The sequence below is a fragment of the Callithrix jacchus genome, chromosome 2 (assembly GCF_049354715.1).
Source record: "Callithrix jacchus isolate 240 chromosome 2, calJac240_pri, whole genome shotgun sequence".
Lineage (NCBI taxonomy): Eukaryota > Metazoa > Chordata > Mammalia > Primates > Cebidae > Callithrix > Callithrix jacchus.
Window position 1 is genome coordinate 39,369,108 of NC_133503.1, and position 22,658 is coordinate 39,391,765.

Consider the following 22,658-nt stretch of genomic DNA (forward strand, 5'->3'; position numbering starts at 1 on the left):
ACCTAGGCCCTTTCTATCATGCTCTTCAAAATTCTTCTCCTCTGCTCATTTCCCAATTTCGAAGCCACTTCCACATTTTAGGCATTTATAACAGCAGAATCCCACTTCCAGATACCAAAATCTGTGTTAGTTTCCTAGGGCTGCAATAACAAATTAACACAAAGTCCCTTTTTCCATGTAACATAACATATTCACAAGTTCTAAAATTAGGATGCAGTCATTTTGGTGGGGCCATTAATCTGCCTACCACAGGGTCTTTCATGTTCAGGCAGAGGTGATTCTGTGTGTGTGTGTGTAATTTCAGTAAAGGTTGAGCTAGTGTAGAGAAAGAGAATTAAGGTGAGATGTGTCATGAAAGAACAGTGACTGATGATGCTAACTTTGCTCAGTCAAGAAGCGCGATCCATTTAAAGTCATGCTTTCAGTGATCTACCTAATCAGAAAAATGACTCTCCCTTCCTGGGAAGAGTACGGAAGGAAGTAGAGCTAAAGTTGAAAGTTCTCTTCCTAGCACATCCCCTCAAAGGATGGGAGTATTGGTTTGGTGGACATTCTCTTTTCTAAGAGCAAAGGTGGAAATGTGGAGAGAGGAGAAAAATAGTTCCCACCACATTATTGTGTTCTGGACTTAGAGATGTTGTTCTGCCCCACATTTAAGAATATTGTTCCACAGGAGGCTGAGGCAGGAGAATTGCCTGAACCCAGGAGGCAGAGGTTGCGGTGAGCCAAGATCGCGCCATTGCACTCCAGCCTGGGTAAAAAGAGCGAAACTCCATCTCAAAAAAAAAAAAAAGAATATTGTTCCAATAGTTGGGTGCAGGTAGCAGAGGACAGTACTCTTTAGATGACCCAGAGGCCAATCCATAAGGATTCAATCCAGGAACCTGGTAACTAATAGAAAAGTCACTGTCACAAGTGATGCCAGGAGACAGGGCAACACATATTGCCTGCCTTGTATGCATCTAGGATCTGTGTCTAAGTGAAAGCAGATTATATCTAGAACTTCTCTGAAAAAATAAAAGAAGAAAGAGCCTGATTGGTGTGTATGTGTGTGTTAGGGGTTGAGGGGTGAGTAATGCTCCAGCCAGTATTCCTAAATCCCACCTACTTTTCCTGTGATGCTTCCTGTTTGGGGATAGAAAGGTAGGATGGTTCACGGTTAATTTTATGGATGTATATGTATCTAAGGATTTCTTTGTTTTTTGGGACCATTTTGTATAAAAATCCAATCTCACTCTAACTCCCTCCTTGAGATTCTAAACAAGCTGGGTATCTCCAAAGCTTAGTGCCTCTCCACACTTTCAGCAGCTCTGATGAGATTAAACCAACCCTTATACTGCTGACAATGATTAAGCCATGGGACCCATGAAAGAGCCTCCCCAGAGTCCAGCATCCCCTGTGGGCTCCTTGTGTCACCAAGATGTCAATCCAACTGCTGTTTCTGCAGTCTGCAGTCAGCAGGGCTGTGTTTATTCAGTGGTCAGTGTCACATCAATTTCCTTCTGTTGCAACCAGTATAAATCAATTCTAAATATTTGCCTTTGGGAAATTTCTTTAGAGGGAAGCTCACTAAAGCTAATTTCTTCAGCTTTTTGGTATGTTCTCTCTGAATCTGGGGATTTAGAGATATAAATTAGCTTCTTTGGTCTTTTCTCACCCAGGGTCACAACCTTGTCTCCAGGATAATACCTTCTAAATGTTTGTGATTTTAAGGGCACTAGAAAGATCCTCACAAAAAGCACCTCCCAGCTAGGTCCCTGGAATTCCATCATTAACCACCATCATCAGCATTTCTGTTTTAAAATCCTTATTCCTATTCTCCCTCTTTCTTTTCTTCCTTCCTTCTCTCCTTCCTTCCTTCCTTCCTTCCATACACACACACACACACACACACACACACACACACACAGAGAGATAAAGAAGTGAAGTATATAGTATTATTTCTAGGGATGCTTTACTTGGCATGGCTCTAATGTAGAATTTTGTTGGGACCTTTAATATATAGTCATGTACCAAATAACAACATTTTGGTCAACAATGGACCACATATGTGATGGTTGTTCCATAAGATTGTAATATCATATTTTTACTGTACCTTTTCTATTTTTAGATACACAAATACTTGCCATTATATTACAGTTGCACAGTATTTTGTACAGTAATATGCTCTATGGGTTTGTAGCCTAGGAGCAATAGGCTATACCATATAGCCTAGGTATGTAATAGGCTGTGCCATCTTGGTTTGTGTAAGTAAACTAAGTACACTCTATGATGTCCATACAACAAAAATGCCTAGTGATGCATTTCTCAGAACATATTCCCATTGTTAAGTGATGTGTGACTGTAGTCATCATCAAACATTTATTAAGCACTTAGGTCAGGCCAGGCTCTGTTCTAGGTGATGCAAATATAATATTTAAAAAAAACACAGTCCTCCCTTATAACTCTAATAGGGAAGGCAGAAATGTAAAGAAATAAGATGGAGATATTACATTGTCATATGATAAGGACCACAATAATGCCCTACATAGGCAGGGTCAATGAAGGGGAAGGAAGCTGGGACAAACCACCAGGGCCTGTTGGTCCAGAATGGGATCCAGGGTCTATCTATGTTATAATCAATACAAACCCTAGGTAAATAAGGTAAGCTGGTCTGCCTTTCTTGAGATAGTCCCCAGATTGTCTTCATGAGGCCCAAATACTCTCAGCAACCATGAACAGTGGTTGTTGTGGCACCCCAGAAGATGGAATTGGAAATTCAGGGGACCAAGTCAGAGATTATTTGACATTTAATACTGGATATTGAGACTAGGCACAGTGGCTTATGCCTGTGATCCCAGCATTTTGGGAGGCCGAGGCAGGTGGATTGACTGAGCCCAGGAGTTTGAGACTAGCCTGGGCAACATGGCAAAATCCTATCTCTACAAAATATATAAAATTAGCTGGGTATGGTGACATGCTTTTGTAGGCTCAGCTACTTGGGAGGCAGAGGTGGGAGAATCACTTAAGCCCGGGAGGCGGAGGTTGCAGTGAGCTGAGATCACGCTACTATACTCCGGCCTGGGTGACAGAATGAGACCCTGTCTCAAAAAAAGTAAAAATACTGGGTATTGCAGGATGGCAAGTAGGATGTGGAGAGGAAGAGAATTCCAGGCAAAGGAAACAATGCGTGCACACAAAAACAAAAAACAAAAACCTGAAGTATATTAGCTGGATTAATAAGATGAGTGCATTTGATGGATGTGGTCAGATAAAGAGATGTTAGGAAATGAGATCAGAAAGGTAGACTGGAATCAGATTTTGTAGGACCTTAAATGGCCTGCTAAAGAACTGTGGTTTCATTTGTTGCCTGTGGAGACCCACTAGAAGGTTAGTTGGCTTATGTTTAGGAAAGAAGATTATTTTAAGTTTCCTTAACTCTACTGAATTTTCCAAAATCAACCTATAGTAGTCTCAGCTTATCTGTGGGAGATACGTTCCAAGACCCTCAGCGGATGTCTGAAACCTAATTTAGTACTGACCTTTATATACATTATGTTATTCCATAGGTGCACCTGTGATAAAGTTTAATTTATAAGTTAAGCACAATACTCGTGTGCTTTGGGGCCAGTATTAAGTAAAATAAGGGTACTTGAATACAAGCACAGTGATTCCAAAACAGCCAATCTGATAACAAGACACTTTCTAAGTGAACTAACAGGCGGGTAGTGTAGACGGCATGGATAAGCCGGACAGAGGGATATTTCACGTCCCGGGCAGGATGAAGAGGGATGGCTGGAGATTTCATCACACTACTCAGAAGAGCTTGCAATTTAAAACTTATGAATTGTTTATTTTCAAAAATTTCCATTTAATATTTTCAGACTAAGGTTGACTCTTGCTAACTGAAACCTCAGAAATCAAACCTCAAATAAAGGGGAAACATTATACTGAATAACATGTCAAGACGAGCTGTGAGCTTTCAACTTAGTGTTTTTCTTCTCCCAAACCAAATAGTGGAAACTTTTGAGTGTTTAGAAAAGGAGAATCGAAAAGGGAAGTAAATGCAGCATTTTTTTTGTTGTTGTAAAAAAAAGGGCTGGCCTTGGAAATCTTCTTAGATAATCCTGGTCACTTTGGTATGTCATGTCTGAGAAAAAGTGGAGAGTAAAGGGCAGGTTTAAAATGTGTCTCCTGTTAGTTTCTGAGGGGAGATAGCATGGTATTGCACAGTGCCTCAGATTTCTATCGTTATTTAATAATTGTGCAACTTGTGCTTCAGATTTATCAATGTGTAAAAGAGGAAAGATCATAGGCTGTGGTAAGGATTAAATGAGACAATGTATGCAAAATGCTTAGAACCAGGCTTAGTTCACGGTAATGTCATCAGAACTATTACTGTTCAATTTAATGCTCCTGGCACTTAACACAATGCTTGGCACAGTAAAGAGGATTCAGAATGTTTTTGCTAGATTACATGGAATGGTACAGAAGTGTGCAGGGTGGGGTGGAGGGTTCTCCCATTATCTTGCCTTCCTTATACTTGAGTGTGCTGACATCACCTCCATTTTATACCCTCAGTGCAGAGATATCACTACTTGTCTAGAAATGGTTGCCCAAAGCTGAGAAGTGACACAGCAACACAGAGCCTGGGACTGCTGCCAAATTTTAAGAAGCCCAGATTGTAACCAAGTAAGGGGGGAGGGTAGAGAAGGAAAGTTTGAAAACCCAACCAAAGTCAGAAGCCATTCTGTTGTCGGGTGAAATGATGCCTCGTAGAGTTTCAGGTGGTGGAGGCAGTGTGAAACCTTTGAAAACAGTGTCAAGTTGTGGTGCTAAGGGAGGAACCCAGCAGTGCTCAGGCCTGGGCAAGGCTGGCTTCATGGGGCCCGGCATTTAGAAAGGCCCTGTGTGTTTTAATATTATTCTACTGTCTTGACTTTCTTAATAATTTGTTAACAAGGGCTCCCTCCCCCCATTTTCATTTGGCAAATTTCACTGAGTCCTGCAAATTATGTAGCTAATCCTGAGTCCAGGCTAGTTTTTGAACCATGTTGGGCTAGTATTCTTCTGAACCTCTCTCTCTTTGATTTAATTACAGAAGAAACAAAAGTCATAACATTATATCTGTGCAGGACTAAAATAAAGTGAGTAGTGACTCACTCCCTACATCCAGTCATGCTTCACCAAAGTAACCACTACCAATAATTTAGTGTGCATCTCCAGAATCCTAAGTCTACATTTTATATTAATGTATTTTTAAATAAAATAGAATTACACTGTTGATACAAGTATTAAACAATACAGCATTATTTGCATAGAAATACTTATTTCCCTCAATCCCACTCCCCTTCAGTGAAGCAAACACTGTTAACAATTTTGTGTGTATCCTCCAAATATTTTTTTTTAATTTATCAACTTTAATTTTTAGGGCAGTTTTAGGTTCACAGCAAAGTTGAGTAGAAAGTGCAGAGTTCTCATGGACTCCTGCTCTCCCACGTAAAAAACACCCCCCCACCCCACAATGCTATCCTTCCCAGAGTGGTGCATTCATTACAATTGATGAAACTATATTGACATCATTATTGAAACTATCATTACCTTCCAACTTCCATATTTACATTAGGATACACTCTTCCAAATATTTCCTGCATCACTTAACAATGGGGATACACTGAGAAATGTGTTGTTAGGCTGTTTTTTCATTGTACAAATATCATAGAATGTACTTACATAAACCCAGATGATATAGCATACTACACACTTAGGCTCTATCATATGAGCTATTACTCCTAGGCTACAAAACGGTACATAATGTTACTATACTGAATACTGTAGGCAATTGTCACACAATGATAAGTATTTGTGTATCTCAATATACCTAAACATAGAAAAGGTACAATAATAGGTCAGGCGTGGTGCTTCACACCTGTAATCCCAGCACTTTGGGAGGCTGAGGTGGGTGGATCACCTGAGGTCGGAGTTTGAGACCAGCCTGACCAACATGGAGAAACTCTGTCTCCACTAAAAATACAAAATTAGCCGGGTGTGGTGGCACATGCCTGTAATCCCAGCTACGCAGGAAGCTGAAGCAGAAGAATTGTTTGAACCCGGGAGGTGGAAGTTGCCATGAGCCAAGATTGCGCCATTGCACTCCAACCTGAACTCCGTCAGAAAGAAAGAAAGAGAGAGAAAGAAAGAGAAAATAAAAATACATTATTATCATCTTATAGGACAGCTGTCATATGTATGGTCCATTGTTGACTGAAACATCATTATGGGGTGCATGACTATACAGAGATTTTCAAAAAGCAAAATGTGGTAATGCTATACATATTATTATACTGTGTGTGTGTGTGTGTGTGTGTGTTAACAAACACCTTTCTACGTCAGTACATATAGACTTGCCACAATCTTCTTGAGTAAGGGTATAGTGCTATGTTGTATGCCTATATTATAATTTATACAATTTCCTGTTGTCATCTATGTTTTCTAAACAATGCAATATACATTCTTTTACACATTTCTTATGCATACTTACTAGTATTTATATAGGATAAATTTCAAGATGTAGAATTACAGTCACAGGATATAAAAATATCAAATTAGCAAACTGGTATTCACTTATCTGTGGTTTGGCTGCTAGATACTTCCCTCTGAGCCTTCCACCCCATCCCCACCTTGAGCTAGTGTTCTACATCACTTAACTCAGTGACACCATCATCAACAGACATAACCCCCACAGTTGAGAATGCTAGAGCAGACAGAGAAGAAAATTTGCTTGTGAATCATAATAGCTAACCTGTATTGAACAGTTAAGCTATGTGCCAAGTATTATTCTAAGCACTTTACAAGTATTAACTCTTTTAATCCATATTACCACACCCAGAAATTTGTGTATTATTATACCCATTTTACTGCTAAGAAAACTGAGACCCATAGGATTAAATAAGGTCGCACATCTAGTAAGGGCACCAGGATCTGAAGCCGGACTATTTGACTTCTGAGTCTGTGTTCTTAACCACTGCACATACCATCTCTGGAAAGTTTAATGCCATCTCTATGCCAGAGTTTATCCACCTTGTTTATTCTTTAAAACTATTATTGTGGCCGGGCGCGGTGGCTCAAGCCTGTAATCCCAGCACTTTGGGAGGCCGAGGTGGGTGGATCACGAGGTCAAGAGATCGAGACCATCCTGGTCAACATGGTGAAACCCCGTCTCTACTAAACATACAAAAAATTAGCTGGGCATGGTGGCACGTGCCTGTAATCCCAGCTACTCAGGAGGCTGAGGCAGGAGAATTGCCTGAACGCAGGAGGCGGAGGTTGCGGTGAGCCGAGATCGTGCCATTGCTCTCCAGCCTGGGTAACAAGAGCGAAACTCCGTCTCAAAAAAAAAAAAAAAAACAAATACAAAAAATTAGCTGGGCGTGGTGGCGCACATCTGTAGTCTCAGCTACTCGGGAGGCTGAGGCAGGAGAATCACTTGAACCTGTGAGGCGGAGATTGCAGTAAGCCGATATCGCGCCATTGCACTCCAGCCTGGGTAACAAGAGCGAAACTCCGTCTCAAAAAAAAAAAAAAAAGAAAAAAACAAACAAACAACTATTATTGTATTTATTCGTTTGTCTTTTTCTCCCATTGTACTGTAACTCTTTGAGAACAGGGTACTTGTCCTACTGTTATTCATATCTACATCCCTAATTCCTAATATAATGTCTAGTTTAATGTAAATAAGTTTTTTTTTGAGACTAAGTTTTGCTCTTATTGCCTAGGCTGTAGTGCAATGACACAATCTCAGCTCACTGCAACCTCTGTCTTGGGTTCAAGTGATTCTCCTGTCTCAGCCTCCCAAGTAGCTGAGATTACAGGCATGTACTACCATGCCCAGCTAATTTTGTATTTTTAGTAGAGACACGTTTCATCATGTTGGTCAGACTGGTCTCGAACTGCTGACCTCAGGTGATCTGTCTGCCTTGGCCTGCCAAATTGCCTGATTACAGGCATCAGCCACTGTATTTGGCCTTGTAAATAATAAGTTTAGTTGAATAAATAACAATGCCTCTGGGAGGTAGGTATTATATCCATTTTACAGATGAAGAAGCTGTAAGTCAATGTCAATTAAATGGTATCATAGAAAATAGTAGAAAGCAGAATTCTGGAGCTGAGATTTGAACCCAAGACTTTTGATACGTTGTCCAGTGTGCTTTTCACCATGTCTAAGCAGCCTCCTTCAGAGGGCTATGGAGAGCAACTTAGCAACCATTTCTAAGCTGGAAAACATTACAGCTGGAGATCTTCAATTTCCTAGAGGGAGTAGAGCCTGATGGGGAGAGGGTCCTTGGAAAAGAGAATTTCTGGAAGTACTGCATTCAGGAATAGGGGGTTAAAGTGAAAGTTGGATTGGTAAAGGAATACTAGATAGTAACAATGCCCATTCTTTATTTCAGAGTTTCTGCATGACAGACATTGATCTGTGTGATTTATAAGCTTTGTCTCTTTTTAATGTTCACAGTCCCATTAGATGGTTATTGTTATCTTTGTTTTGCATATGAAAGAATGGGAGCTAAGGGGCCAAGTGACTTGCTCAGAGTTCAAGGATAAGTGGTGAAGCAGATTCCAGCTCAAGTCTATGTTACCCAAGAACCTACATTTTAAGCATTTTGTTACCCCCTGGTTATGACAGCCAACTGAAGAAGGGGTATTTTGAGAAGAGGCTATAAAGAGAAATTGCCTTCCTTATATCCTGGGGGAAGTTAGCAACCAGGTTACAAGGTAGAGAAAACCACTCAGACTGAGACCTGCTGGGTTGCGGGGGGCTCGCGGAAAGAAGAAATGTGATATTTTTTTTAGCTAACTACGGAGACCAGCCATTCCAATGTTTGAATCTGGGTTCGCAGCACATGATGTCTTTATACTCTTAACCTAGAAATGGCAGAGTTATTTTGGGCACAAAGCAAGAGCTGTGGCTTTAAAAATATGCCAAGTGTATTTATCTCTTCCGCTCCAAGATTACTGAAAATTAGCCCAGCTGTAGCTTGGGGCAGCAAACAGCCAAAAAATCTTCCAGCTCAATTCCTTCCACCCAAAGAGGGTGAAACACCCAGGAGTAGCAGCTTTAGCAGCCTCTGGGGAGTGGTGATTGGCCTCCCCATTGCTAAGCCTGACAACCAATCACACACACACCACTCTCCCGACTGCTCTAGAGATCACAATGCTAGGCCTGTGAATGGAGCTCAACTCTGTCTCTTCCCTCATCTCCAAGGCTTTACCAAAAGTAAACAAAACAAAACAAACAAAACTATTTGATTATTGAACCAAGGAGTCAATGTGAGAATAGTTTTTCACCTTCATTATCAAATCCCTGTGTGGAGCTGATGTGGTGGCTGACACCTGTGATCCTAGCACTTTGGGGAGGCAGAGGAAGACTACTTGAGGCCAGGAGTTCAAGACCAGCTTGGGCAACACCGCAAGGCCCTCTCTCTCTCTCTCTCTCTTTCTCTCTCTCTGTCTCTCTCCTCCTTCTCCCTTTTTCTCTCAAAAATAATAATAATAATAATAATAATCATAAGTAGCTGGGATTAAAGGCAACCACCACTAGGCCCGGCTAATTTTGTATTTTTAGTAGAGATGGAGTTTTGCCCTTGTTGCCTAGGCTGGAGTGCAATGTCACGATCTCGGCTTACTGCAACCTTCTTCTCCTGGGTTCAAGTGATTCTCCTGTCTCGAATTCTGGATTAGCTGGGATTACAGGCCACCATGCCTGGCTAATTTTTGTATTTTTAGTAAAGACAGGGTTTCACCACCTTGGCCAGGCTGGTCTCAAATTCCTGACCTCAGGTGATCCACCCACCTTAACCTCCCAAAGTGCTGGGATTACATGCATGAACCACCATGCCTGACCCCTATCTGTATATATATTTTAAAAATTCTTAACCAGGCATAGTGGCGCACACCTATAGTCCTAGCTACTCAGAAGGCTGAGATGAAAGGATTGCTTGAACCTAGATGTCCAAGCTGGCAGTCAACCATGACCTCACCATTGTACTCCAACCTGGGCAATAGATATAGACCCTATTTCTAAAAAAAAAAAAAAAATTCTGTGTGATTGAAAACAAATGATCTTGCTGTAATTTTAGCCTTCAGATTCCTTTTTTATACAATAAATACTCTTTAAATAGGCCGGGTGTGGTGGCTCATGCCTGTAATCCCAGCACTTTGGGAGGCCGAGGCAGGCGGATCACAAGGCTGGGAGTTCAAGACCAACCTGGCCAATATAGTGAAACCCCTCTACTAAAAATATAAAAATTAACTGGGCGTGGTGGCGGGTGCCTGTGGTCCCAGCTACTTGGGAGGCTGAGGCAGGAGAATCACTTGAACCTGGGAGGTGGAGGTTGCAGTGAGCTAAATTGCACCATTGCACTCCAGCCTGGGCAACAGAGCAAGATTCAGTCTCTCTCTCTATATATATATAAAATCAAATGATTTAATTGCAATTAATTAAATGATTTAATTACAATTAAATAAACAGTATAAATATATTTTTTAAATATGTATTTAAATAAATACATTTGTAATTATAGTTTTAATTATAATTAAATCATTTAAAATTAAATACATGCAAAATACCCAATAAACTCTCTAATCCATAATAAGTAATCAATCAACAGTCCTTAAATGAATGAATCTTCTGCTGCTCTGATCTTACTAAGTGAAATTTAATGAGTTTTTACTTTGTGCTAGGCACTTGTGCTATGTGCTGTATAAGGATAGTTACATTTAATCCTATAACAACCCTCTGGGATGGGCACTATTATGATCTTTTTTTACGGCTGAAAACTGGGAGGTGGAGGTCGCAGTGAGCTAAGATGAAAACTGAAAGCCCAGAGATTTGAAATAATTTGCTAAACATCACATCATTTACATGATGTAGCCAGGTTTAAGCCTTCTATTCTGCTTATAGAGCCTAAGGTCTTACGGAGAACAGGGAGTATATTTTTACATTTCCTGTTTCCATGGAAAATTCTTTCCACTGTCAATTAAAGGACTAAGCAGCAGCGGGGAAATGCTGGAAATACTAGCCCAGGTGGATTTAGCTTCCTCCTCTCTCTCTGATCCTGGACAGGATTTGGGTTTCAGACCACGATTCTCCTGTGTTTTGTGGGCTGTAATTACTCAGATTAGGTTTGCCGAATTCAATAAGGACTGGCGGGGGTTGGGGGTTAAGGTGTGGGAGAAGGCGGGGCTTGTCCAGTAGGTCCACAAACCCCACAGATGGCGAAATAGGGGGTGGGGAAGGAGCTTCAGATGTGTTTTACAACCTGGGCTGTTTCGGCGGTTGATGGCAGATGGTTTTTGCCTTTGGTCCACCTGAGTATATACTAGCATTGTACAATTGGCCAAATTCTAACAGAGGAAAACAGAGAGAGACTGATTAAATGTATGGCCAAAGCCAAGAAGGCGCAAAAGAAATCAGAGCTGCTTGAAAAAGACTGCAGTGGCTGGCTTGGGTAGTGAGTGGTAGATACAAGGAAGAGGGAGAGGCGGGGTGTCCCTGTGCCGAAAGCCTGGATGTTCACTTGCAAACCCAGAATCTGCACAGCCTTCGGTGCCCTGACTTCGCTGGACATCCAGAGGCAGCAGCAGCCGCCCGCATCCAAGAACGAGCAGTCCAGGGGAGCTGTCTGGGCCGGAAACGGCTGTAATCATTTAATAACCTTTGCGGGCTGCACTGACTTAGCAGAGTGGGAGGTAGGCAGGCTCCAGAGTGCTGTCTGGCAAGATAGTCCACGACTTTAATCAAAATGATGGGTTTTCTGGAAGCTCTTTATTAACCTCAGCGTTGAAATCCCAGAGCTGGTAACAAAGGGATGAATGGGGAGCGAAGGGGCGGAGCCGAAACCTGGAGGCCGGGCTGCGTCTGCACCCCTTCCCCCACCTCCACTGCTTCTTTCAACTCATTCTGGTTTAGGGCTCCTGCTGGCCTCTCTGTGCCTCCCAAATAGTAACAAAACAGGCAATAACCATAATAATTGACTCATTTGTATAACTATTTAGGGTTTTCAAAGGATAACCTTGTTATACAGCTCAGGATCTGAGTCTCCTAGCTGGAGTCAGACTCCCTAGATTTGAGTCCCAGGCTTCACCAGTTAGTGACCATCTGACCATCTGACCATTGGTCCTTAGCACCTTCATCTATAAAACAGACACATAACACAAACATAGAAATTAGCAATATGTACTTCACAGGGTTCTTGTCAGAACCAAAACCTATATGGCGTGCAGATCTGTTTAACTCTGTTGCATGCATATAGGAAGGACACAGTAAATGTTAACTACATTGACAACCCTCTGATATGGACAGAAAGGCGATCGTCTCCATTTTGTAGTTAAGGAAACTGAGGCTTAGAGATATTTATGTAATGGCCCAGGACTATGCACTAGTGAGACAACCAGGGCAGGTCCTCAAGAACAAACAGAAAGAGAACAGAGCAAGAAGAAGACAAGAAAAGAAAAGCCAACACCCTCCAACACCCTCCAGCATATGCCCCTCTGAGAGCTTTCCTGAAAACAGTATCCTTGGTCAAAATGAGTTTATGTTCTTCTATTAGGGAAAGTCAGTGTAAATCAGAAAAGCCCTCCTGGCCTTAACAGAACAGTTTCAAATGGGGATGAGGGTGAGTTTAACAAGGCTGGCATTTGCTTCGCAATCTTCTGGCCCTTTCCTGGCATTTGCATTGGCAAAGCCTCTGACCCCATCAGTCCTAGTCCCCGAGGCTAGGACTCCATCAACTCAGGCGGCCAGGGTTAGTTTAGCATGAAAAAGAAAAGCTAGAAATTTTGCCAGAAAGACTCCGGGCAGTGCCTAAGGGAGGTGCCTAAATTGGATTATAGGATTACATGAAGTGGCCAGCTACTTCCAGAGGGCAGTGTTTTTTGTTTCCTCTATTGCCCAGGCTGGATTGCAATGGCGCAATCTCAGCTCACTGAAACCTCTGCCTCCCGGGTTCAAGTGACTCTTGTGCCTCAGCCTTCCAAGTAGATGAAATTACAGGCATGCACCACCACCACAGTCTGGCTAAGTTTTGTATTTTTAGTAGAGATGGGGTTTTGCCATGTCGCCCAGGCTGGTCTTGAACTCCTGGCTTCAAGTGAGCCTCAGATTCCCAAAGTGCTGGGATTATAGGTGTGAGCCATCATTCCTGGCCCCAGAGGGCAGTTTTTAAAGTGGAAGTGAAGATCTGTGTGCTTTTATGAAAATATATGTTGTTTTGATTTTACCCATTGTGTAGAAATTGGCTAATCCAATAAAAAAGCAAAACCTTATTGTGTGTAATTAAACTTTTAAGTCCTGTTGGGTTGTAATCTGAACGTCTGGGAAGAGCTCTGCCTAAAGATTCAGACCTCTACCAGATTTATGAGTGTCTGAAATCCTCTTTCTAGCCTTTAACAGGCCCATTCATTTGGGTCTTGACTGCATCCTTAGTCCTGTCTTTGCCTGAGGGTGAGCTAGGACCCTGGAAGCATAAGGGAGGGGACTTGCCGGAGATCCTAGAAGGGAAAGGAGACAGGCCTGAAAGAAGGAACGTTTCCTTGTTTGACCATTTAACGAGATTGGCCCCTGATTGAGGTTAGGGGTAGAAATGTGCTTCTTCCTTTTTCATCTCTTCTTTGAAAGGGAGTATATCCTTGATTCTGCCCCAAAGGCATGACATTTTATAGGCAAAGCCAGCCAAGCGTCTTTAGTGCTCTTAGCCAAAAGGAACTCGAATTAGAAGTCAGTCAGTGTTTGTCAGATCCTTAAGCTTTTGTTTCATTGGAATGAGTCAGTCTAGATGCTGCTGAGCTCTCAGAGATGTTTGTTTATGGAACAACCAGAACAGGTGAGGCACAATGGTCTGTGAGGGACTGAAGAAACCACACCTTGTTCTGCTCAGCGGAAGCTGGACATATGGAGGAGGCACCTGATTCGATCTCTGCTTCCTGGAATTTAGGCTGAGTCATATAGAACCAGGATATCCAGCAAAGGCCACGGGAAGCTCAGTGAGATGTAAAAGAAGTGGATTAACTCTTGGCAGTCCTGCTGTGAGGGCCTTCCTCTGCCTATACGCATAGCCATTAATGTGCTTTAACTTTGCAAGATGAAGATATCCTTGTGTTCTGCATCTCCAGATGACCGTGCTTAGGCCTCAGGCAGAGTCCTGGTTACGGTTGAGAAAGTTTCCAATTTGGGCTCTGTGAAGGCAACTAACGGACTGTGGAGTGGTGCTGAAATCCAGGTTTAAGCACCAAATCCGAGGCATTTGGATACATTTCTTTTTTTTTTTTTTTTTTTTTTTGGTCTCAGTTTCTCAGAGACAGGGCCTGTATTTTAAAGGTAAACAGGCAGATTCTGGCTGAGCTCAATTGCAGATTTGATTAACTTAGATAGATCAAAGACATTAGTATCAGAGAAAAAATAGGTTTCCCATCTCTAAAGTGCTATAGTGTCAGCTCTGCTACGGGAAGTATGATGTAAGGCAAAGGGTTTAGAAGAGGGAAGAAAATTTCTTGCTCCCTCTCTTCACTGCCCACTGTAAATTTGCAATATCTCTATCTTGGCCTCCTAAGCCCCAAGAGCTGCATTATATATAATTGCCCATATGTGATACCATTTGTTGAATTCTTGCATCGTGCTAAGGATCAAGCTTAGTACTTTACATGCATTACCTCATTGTCTTTAGGGACCCCAAAAGTGTCTCAGTGGAGAGCTGTTCACTCTGCTAAAGAGTGGGTACCACTTTCACTTCTCACATCAGTCCTTTCATTCATTCATCCAGCAAGTATTTACTAAACACCTGTTATGGGCCAGGAATTGTGCTAGGCACTGGTTACACATCGTTGAATAAACAGGTATGTTTTTTGCCTTTGTGAATCTTACAGTAATAGAGACTAATAGGCTAAGGGGGTGCTGCTTGGCTAGGAATGTCATAGAATGCCTTTCTGAGGAGGTTACATTTAACACAGACTTGAAGAATGAGCAGTCATGCTAAGAATGGATTAGAGACCATTCAAGACAAAAGCAAACCAGATGTGTAAAGATCTTGAGGTAAAAACCAATCCAAGGAGCCAGGCATGGTGGCCTGTAGTCCCAGTCACTTGGGAGGCTGAGGCAGGAGGGTCGCTTGAGTTCAGGAGTTTGAGGTTACAGCAAGCAATGGTTGCACCACTGCACTTCAGCCTACAGGACAGTGAGAGCCTGTCTCTAACAAACAACAACAACAAACAACTCCAAAGTCTATTTGAGGATCTGAAAGAAGGCCTGTATGGATGGAGTATAATAGTAAGAGGGAGATTCATAGATGAGATTGGAGAAAAAATAAAAATCAGATTATTGAAAGGACTTACATATCATGGTAAAAAGTTTATTTTTTTTTTCTCAAGTCAACAGAAAGACTAAAAGCCTAAGCAGAGGAGTGATATAATCTGATTTCTATTTTTAAAGGATTTTGCTGTAAGTATGTTATACTTCAATTTTTATTTATTTATTTTGAGATGGAGTTTCGCTCTTGTTACCCAGGCTGGAGTGCAATGGCGCGATCTCGGCTCACCACAACCTCTGCCTCCTGGGTTCAAGCAGTTCTCCTGCCTCAGCCTCCTGAGTAGCTGGGATTACAGGCACGCGCCACCATGCCCAGATAATTTTTTGTATTTTTAGTAGAGACGGGGTTTCACCGTGTTGACCAGGATGGTCTCGATCTCTTGACCTCGTGATCCACCCACCTCGGCCTCCCAAAGTTCTGGGATTATAGGCGTGAGCCACCGCGCCCGGCCCTATACTTCAATTTTTAAAGAGAGACTTTAAGAAATAAAGATGACTCTGGCCACTCTGTGAAGGGTTGGAGAAAAGCAAAAGTGGGAGCAAACTGAATAAAGAGGCTATTGCTGCAATTTAGATAAGCGATGATTGTGTCCTGAAAGAGCGGTGGCAGTGAAAATTGGGAGAAGAGGACAGAGCCAAGATATATTTAGGAGGCAGAAATGGCAGGTCTTGATGATGTATTACAAATGGAGAATGAAGAATAGAATAGAGAAAAATGAATAATTAGCTCTGAACTTTCTGGCTTGAGAAATGGGGTAAATGGGGTGTCATTTACTGAAACTGGAAGGATTTAGAAAGAAAGAGATTTGAGGAATCAAGAGTTTGACTTCAGATTCCTTCAGTTTGGGATGCCCATGAGATTTCCAACTGGGGATACCAGATAGGCAGTTTTACATGAGATTGGAGCACAGAGAGATGTGGGCTTAAAATATAAGTCTGCATCTCATCAGCTTATTCAGATGATATTTATAACCATGGATATGGCTGAGATCCCAAAAGGAGAGAGTGAAGAGAAAATAGAGAAGAGTCTAGGGCCAAACCCAAGGAAGCTTCAACACACAGATGAGGAGACTGACAAAGAAGCTGACAAAGGAAACTGACAAAGAACAGCCAGAGAAAAAGGTCAGGAGAATGTTTTGACTTGGGAGGCCAGAATATGCTGCCCTAAAATAAAGATTGTTGAGCTGAAGGCAATTAAAAAGAAGCAGATAGAGGCTACAGGCCAGGTACAGTAGCTCACGCCTATAATCCTAGCACTTTGGGAGGCCGAAGTTGGCAGATTGCCTGACTCAGAAGTTTGAGACCAGCCTGGGCAACATGATGAAACCCCACTTCTAATAAAATTAAAAAAAAAAAAAAAATTAGCCAGGCATGGTGGCATGCACCTATAGTCCTAGCTACTCAGGAGGCTGAGGCACAAGAAATGCTTGAACCCAGAAGGCGGAGGTCGAAGTGAACTGAGATCTCGCCACCACACTCCAGCCTGGGTGACAGAGCAAAGCTCTGTCTCAAATTAAAAAAAATAAAAAAGAAATAAAGAAGCAGATACAGGAGAGGTCTTCTGCCCTCCATCTATTTGCCTAAAAGAACATAAATTTACAAAGACAAAATTTATCCTTCTTCCACCTCTCTCCTTTGCCTCCTACCACCAGGGAGAACAAAGGTTAACCACTGAAGACAATTTTGGAGTCTTATGGGCCTGGAAATGATACTGGAGGAATCATCTACATTAACAAGCTTTACAAATTGGCCTTTATCTGCCATTCATTTGCCTTCCCCAAGGTAGCCACCCATTAGAGACTGAAAGTTCTTAAAGGTCTTTTCCTTTGTCTTACAATTCTTTAAAAATTTACTTTTCTTTGTTGAAGAAGCTGAATTCTAAGCCACCTCTCTGAAAACCGCTCATTCTCTGGGTGTCTGTCATGTATATATGAAATATACATGTTAATAAATTTCTGTTTGCTTTTTTTTCTTCTTGTTAATCTCCTTTTGTAACAGGGGTCCAGTCCATGTAAGAACTTATTGGGGTTATGGGTTATTCTCCTATATGACAAAGAACTCATGAGAGTAAGTGTTTCAAGAAGGAGATGACAAATGCTGTGGGGAAGTTTGATAATATGAGGACTAAAACATGACCATTGGTTGTGGAAGTAACATAATGAATTTGACATGAGTTATATTAGAAAATTACTGCTGACTGACAACAAATTAGAGGAGACTTAGAAGCGATAGGAAATTGAAATAGCGGATGTAGACAACCCTCAACTATGTTACGTAATTGAACATAAACAGTTTATTTGATGGAGCTTTTCATGTGTCCACCAAAGGAGCAGTGTCAGATACATAAACATTGCTGTGATGTCAGATTCCCAGTGTCATGGCCACTTGGATCACTTTGCCCAGACAGACCATTATCCTTCCTCACTAGCTCTTACTTCTACTCTTCTAGAAGTCATTGGTATACCTCATGGTGTGTCTTCCAATTAGACTTTTGGGAATGTCTTCTATTGAAAACTCCTGTGGATGCATATCATTTTCCCAAGACTCAGGGCAGATTTCACCTCCTCTGGAATCTCCATTAACTTTCTCAAGTATAATTAATAATTTCTTCTTCTGAGGTCCCACAATACTTTACACATACCTTAGTTATTGCATGTATTAAGTTGGTTTATGGTTGCTTGAGTATATGTCCTAACTAGACTGTGAGGACATTGAGGGAAGGAACTTGGCTTGGAAAGTAAAACTGGCTCCCAATGCTTTATCTAAACAAATAGGCTCAGTTTACAACAGGATTCCATCCTCTTATGCTGTGTATTCCCATCTCTCTTCTGCTTCATTCCACCACCCTTCAAGGTTATTACAATAAAATTAGGATCAAATAATTGATTCAACTAATTTTTCTTGTTTTGGACAAAATAGAGATCCTGATATAGTTGTAGCCAAAGTTTAATCTAGTCACTAAAAGGAGCGGATTCTGCCTTTAGCCATTATATTTCCCATCCCATTCCCAGTCAAGGTAATCATAACTGTATTCTGTAGGAAATTCTTCACAAAGAACCAAACACATGTTACTATAAATCTAGATTCTTGGTATGCTGGTGAGAAAATCTGCCCTCTTCCTTGTCTCTAAATAATGGCCTTGACTGGGCGTGGTAGCTCATGTCTATAACCCTAACATTTTGGGAGGCCAAAGTGGGAGGATCTCTTGAGCTCCAGTGTTTGAGACCAGGCTGGGCAACATAGTGACATCTCATTTCTCCAAAAATTTTTTAAAAAGTTAGCCCAGCATGGTAGTATGTGCCTGTAGTTCCAGCTACTTGGGAGGCTGAGATGGAAGATTGATTGAGCTATGTTTTACCATGGCACTTCAGCCTGGGTAACAAAGAGAAATTCTGTCTCAAAAAAATTAAACAAATAAATAAATAAGTAAACAATTGCCTTGCCCTCAGACTTGTAGAAACAACTCATGATTTTTGGCAGGGGGCTCAGCCTGTCTATGTAGTACTTCTGTACTCTTATCAGCAGTGTGGCATCAAGAGCATGTGTTGACCCTGTTAATGATTTGTAATGTTTTGTCTTTCAGAACCAGAGGCAGGAGAAGTGTCCCCTCCAGTCGGTGCGGGTGTTAATAGCAACAGCTGGACCTTTAAATACGGACCAGGCAACCCCAAACAATCCGGTCCCGGTGAGTTGCCAGACAAATTCATTATCCCAGGATCTCCTGCAATCATCTCCATCCGGCAGGAGCCTACTAACAGCCAAATTGACAAAAGTGACTTCATAACCTTCGGCAAAAAGGAGGAGACCAAGAAAAAGAAGAAAAAGAAGAAGGGTAACAAGACCCAGGAGAAAAAAGAGAAAGGGAACAGCACGACTGACAACAGTGACCAGTGAGGTCCTCGAATGGAAACAAGCCACTTAGCCAGTTTTTGTAATAATGGCAAATCTCTCCCATGTAGCAACTCCCTGCTCCTTTTTCCTATCTACATGAGCCCTCTTAGAGACCTCAGAAATCTGCAGAAAGTTCCCTGTGTCTGTCTAGAACGCATTTAACAGGTTTTGTCTTAAAAGCTTTACTAAGTCTGGTGTTAACTCTTTCTCTCCACTCTGGCTTGTTTTCAGAACCTAAAAAGCAGACCCAAGTTTCCTTTCTCCTCCGCCGCAAAGGAGAGGCTTCCCAGCCCCGCCAGTGAGAGGTTGGACTCTCTGCCCTGTGCTCCGGGGATCCTGTCTTGATGACACTTGCAGGGCAGGCTGAAAAGTTTTGAGATTGAGCAGCTTGGGTATTTGTGGTCACTGGGTATGTGCGGCCACCGCGGGTATGGAAGTACCAGACATTGGCTGAGATGAGCCAGCTTAGACTAATTGGTACAAGGAAGGCAAGAAAACAAAGACAAATAAACAGCGGAAGTTATCATTGTGGAGGGGAAGTGTAAACTAAAAGGGACCAGACTTTCTAAATCTTACAACTCAAGAGGTGGTGGCCACCCTCTAGGAGACACCACTACTCCCACTGACAAGGCTTTAGGACACCCTAAAGTCTGTTGGCTGTGATGTCAATATACCTAAAATCTGCATTGTACCTTCAAACCAACAGTTCAGTGTCTAACAGAGAACTATCCTGGGAAACAGAAGCAGATCTGATGTGTTTCCTATTCATTTCCTGTGCTCACTTTATTAAAAATTCTTTTGCACACAATGTTTATGAAAAGGGCAGATCCTTTTCCAACACTTATGCAAAAGCAAAAGAAAACCCCGACACCTCACCTTTCGCTGTTTGTTGTTTCATAGATTTATTTAAAAAAAGAGAAAGTCTATAGCTATAAATCTTTAAAGAGAAATATGAATACAATTCCCCTAAACTCTCCTCAAAAGAAAATTCAGTCTACAGCCATTTAAATGATCATTGCTGCTACAGAAGTGCTTTAAGAGAATTGCCTGAAACATCTGTATTATATCGGCCACCTGCCAATCACAGCTTTACTCTTTCAGGTCACTCTGGGGCTGCCTCTTGCATGTATTAATTACTAAATAAAATTATCTCTTTCTCTCTCTCTTTTCTAAGAAACAATTATGTGCACTTTGATACACAACCTTCTCTAACCAACTATATCGAGACCCCAAAATTAAAGAAAAATATTGTTTTCTCATAGAGTGAGCAGATTTTTCAACCTTCTAATTCTGTGACTTGTCTTGGTGTGCTAGGCTACGCCTTCTCTTTGGTTTAGTTTTCCTTTTCTATAACACTCTGAATTGCTAATCTTACTAACACCTATGATGTTACCTGAAATCAATCTCCCATATGTATGCTGTATGCTATTATAAGACTCCTGAAATATACTTACTCTGTGCTTGTGTATGTGAATGTTAATGCAACTATTACCTAGAGTGAACTTTAAGCTTTATTGTTGAATGTAATTCCATTATATTTCCTTTTGTACACCTGTGAAAAAGTGGAGTAGTGTTTTTTTAACCATTGTTAATCAGCTTTTGTGTATGAAAGATACAGTAAAATTTCTTTCTTAAATCAAGATACTGGTGATTCAAGGAATTTTATTTATGGTCCAGCCAAGAGCCATCTCTTGCCAAGACTTCTGCTGGCAAGGGAATGGATAAAGCTGTTTTTTTCTAGTAACAATTTTGGAATGAATACTGGCAATATTCCATGAGGGTGTGCAAGCACAAATTTGACCAATCTGACCTCTTTGAAGTTGCAGAATGCTTTGAAATTCTAATGGTATCTGAAATATCAGCTCATAGAAAGTAATACAGTTTACTGTCACCTTAAATAAGACATTTTAATTTTGTTACAATGTACAATTTAGAAGTTTGATTAATTATATTATCTATTTAGGTGTTAATATAAAAGAGGTAGGAGTCTGTTATTTAAAAACAAAGCATTAAATCTAAAAAAAAAACTGTCTTGTCTACTTTTAGCTTCATTCTCCCATAATTTGAAGGGTGTGTAACTTCAGCTCTGCAGGATTGCATGGGGTAAAACTTGTTGCCAACACATGTGAACCATTGCTACATTGTAGGTTGTGATCATTTTGCCCCACTGAAGCCCATGTATCTGACCTTACGTGCCTTTTGAACTAGGAGAATCGGGCTAATTTATTAATGATGATAATTATAATGTATCTGTACAGCACTTTTTACGTTTTCGAAGTGCTTTCCAATCCATGTTAGTTACTAGTTATTACAGCTGTAAGGATAAAACACGTCATGTGGATTCATTTTGAATTGGTGCTATTGGTATTTTCTCTGTTATTGCTAATAAATGAAAATGGTGGTATGAAAGAAATGGTGGTCATTTCTAAGTATAAGAGTAGGAGGAAATAGAACACTGATAAGTAATTAATATTGAAAAAGATTGCTGCAGTATGAAACTCACTGTAACACTCTATCACTTTAGCTTTTATGTTCATCACTAAGGCAAAAACCCCAATGGAATCAAGATTCAAACTCCAAATTACTAGAATGGGCAGCAAGAAGATTGCTGCGTCACTTTATAGTTAGACTATTTCAGTCGTCTCTAATAGGAATAGTTACAAATCAATTTTTATCACTAGAGCCCTTCTAAACATCTTTTTCATTAGTTTTTTAGTCCTTGCACCTCTCAACAACTGGAAAGCCAAGTGACACCCCCAAGAAAGGAACTTTTAGGTCAGGGATAGTGGCTCATGCTTGTAATCTCAGAACTTTGGAAGGCCAAGGCCAGAGGATGGCTTGAGGCCAGGAGTTCAAGATCAGCCTGGGCAGCATAGTTAGATCCCATGTCTACAAAAAGAAAAAACTTTGAGTACAGTTTATATGCCAGCCATTCTACTGCATAGGTTCAGTTGTAACAAATAGTTTGTTTTGTCCTTTTGCAGTTAAATTTTTATAAACATAAGCTTTAGATGCAGTAGGTTCTCAGTTAGGAGCAATTTTGCCCTCCTGGGGACATTGTTGCTTTTCATTACTTGAAGTGGATGGTGCTAGTGGCATCTACTGGGTAGAGCCAAGGATGCTGTGAAACACTCGGCAATGCACAGGACAGCCCCTACAACAAAGAATTTTACAGCCCAACATGTCAATAGTACCAAGATTGAGAAACCTTGAGACAGAGTGACCACATAGTTTGTTTAGTCCACTTTTGAAATGGAACAGGAGACAGCATTAATTATTACTTCAATATTCAAGATGTAAATCTGGACTGTCCCAGGCTAACTGGGATTTATAAGGACTCTATAAATAAACCGGTATAGCTGTGCCACTAACTAGATGGGGAATTTGGGGTAAAGCACTACTCTCAGTTTTTCAGTCATCTCTAAAG

The 22,658-nt window shown here is 41.2% G+C and overlaps 1 protein-coding gene across 23 annotated transcripts in view; it reads left to right on the forward strand.

The window, feature by feature from the left end:
• The window catches only part of LOC100398424 (protocadherin alpha-C2), a 211,453-nt gene extending 189,809 nt beyond the window's left edge, over positions 1-21,644 (forward strand). For 11 of the 23 annotated variants that reach the window (XM_035286329.3, XM_054252554.2, XM_078361027.1 and 8 more), the window contains exons 4-5: positions 18,924-19,025; positions 19,463-21,644. In XM_035286329.3, the coding sequence (XP_035142220.2) occupies positions 18,924-19,025; positions 19,463-19,533 (173 nt within the window). In that variant the 3' untranslated portion in view covers positions 19,534-21,644. Of the gene's footprint in view, positions 1-18,923; positions 19,384-19,462 lie in introns of those variants that run through there. The other 12 variants (XM_035286295.3, XM_035286225.3, XM_035286298.3 and 9 more) reach the window with 2 other exon arrangements.
• The last annotated feature ends 1,014 nt before the right edge of the window (positions 21,645-22,658 follow it).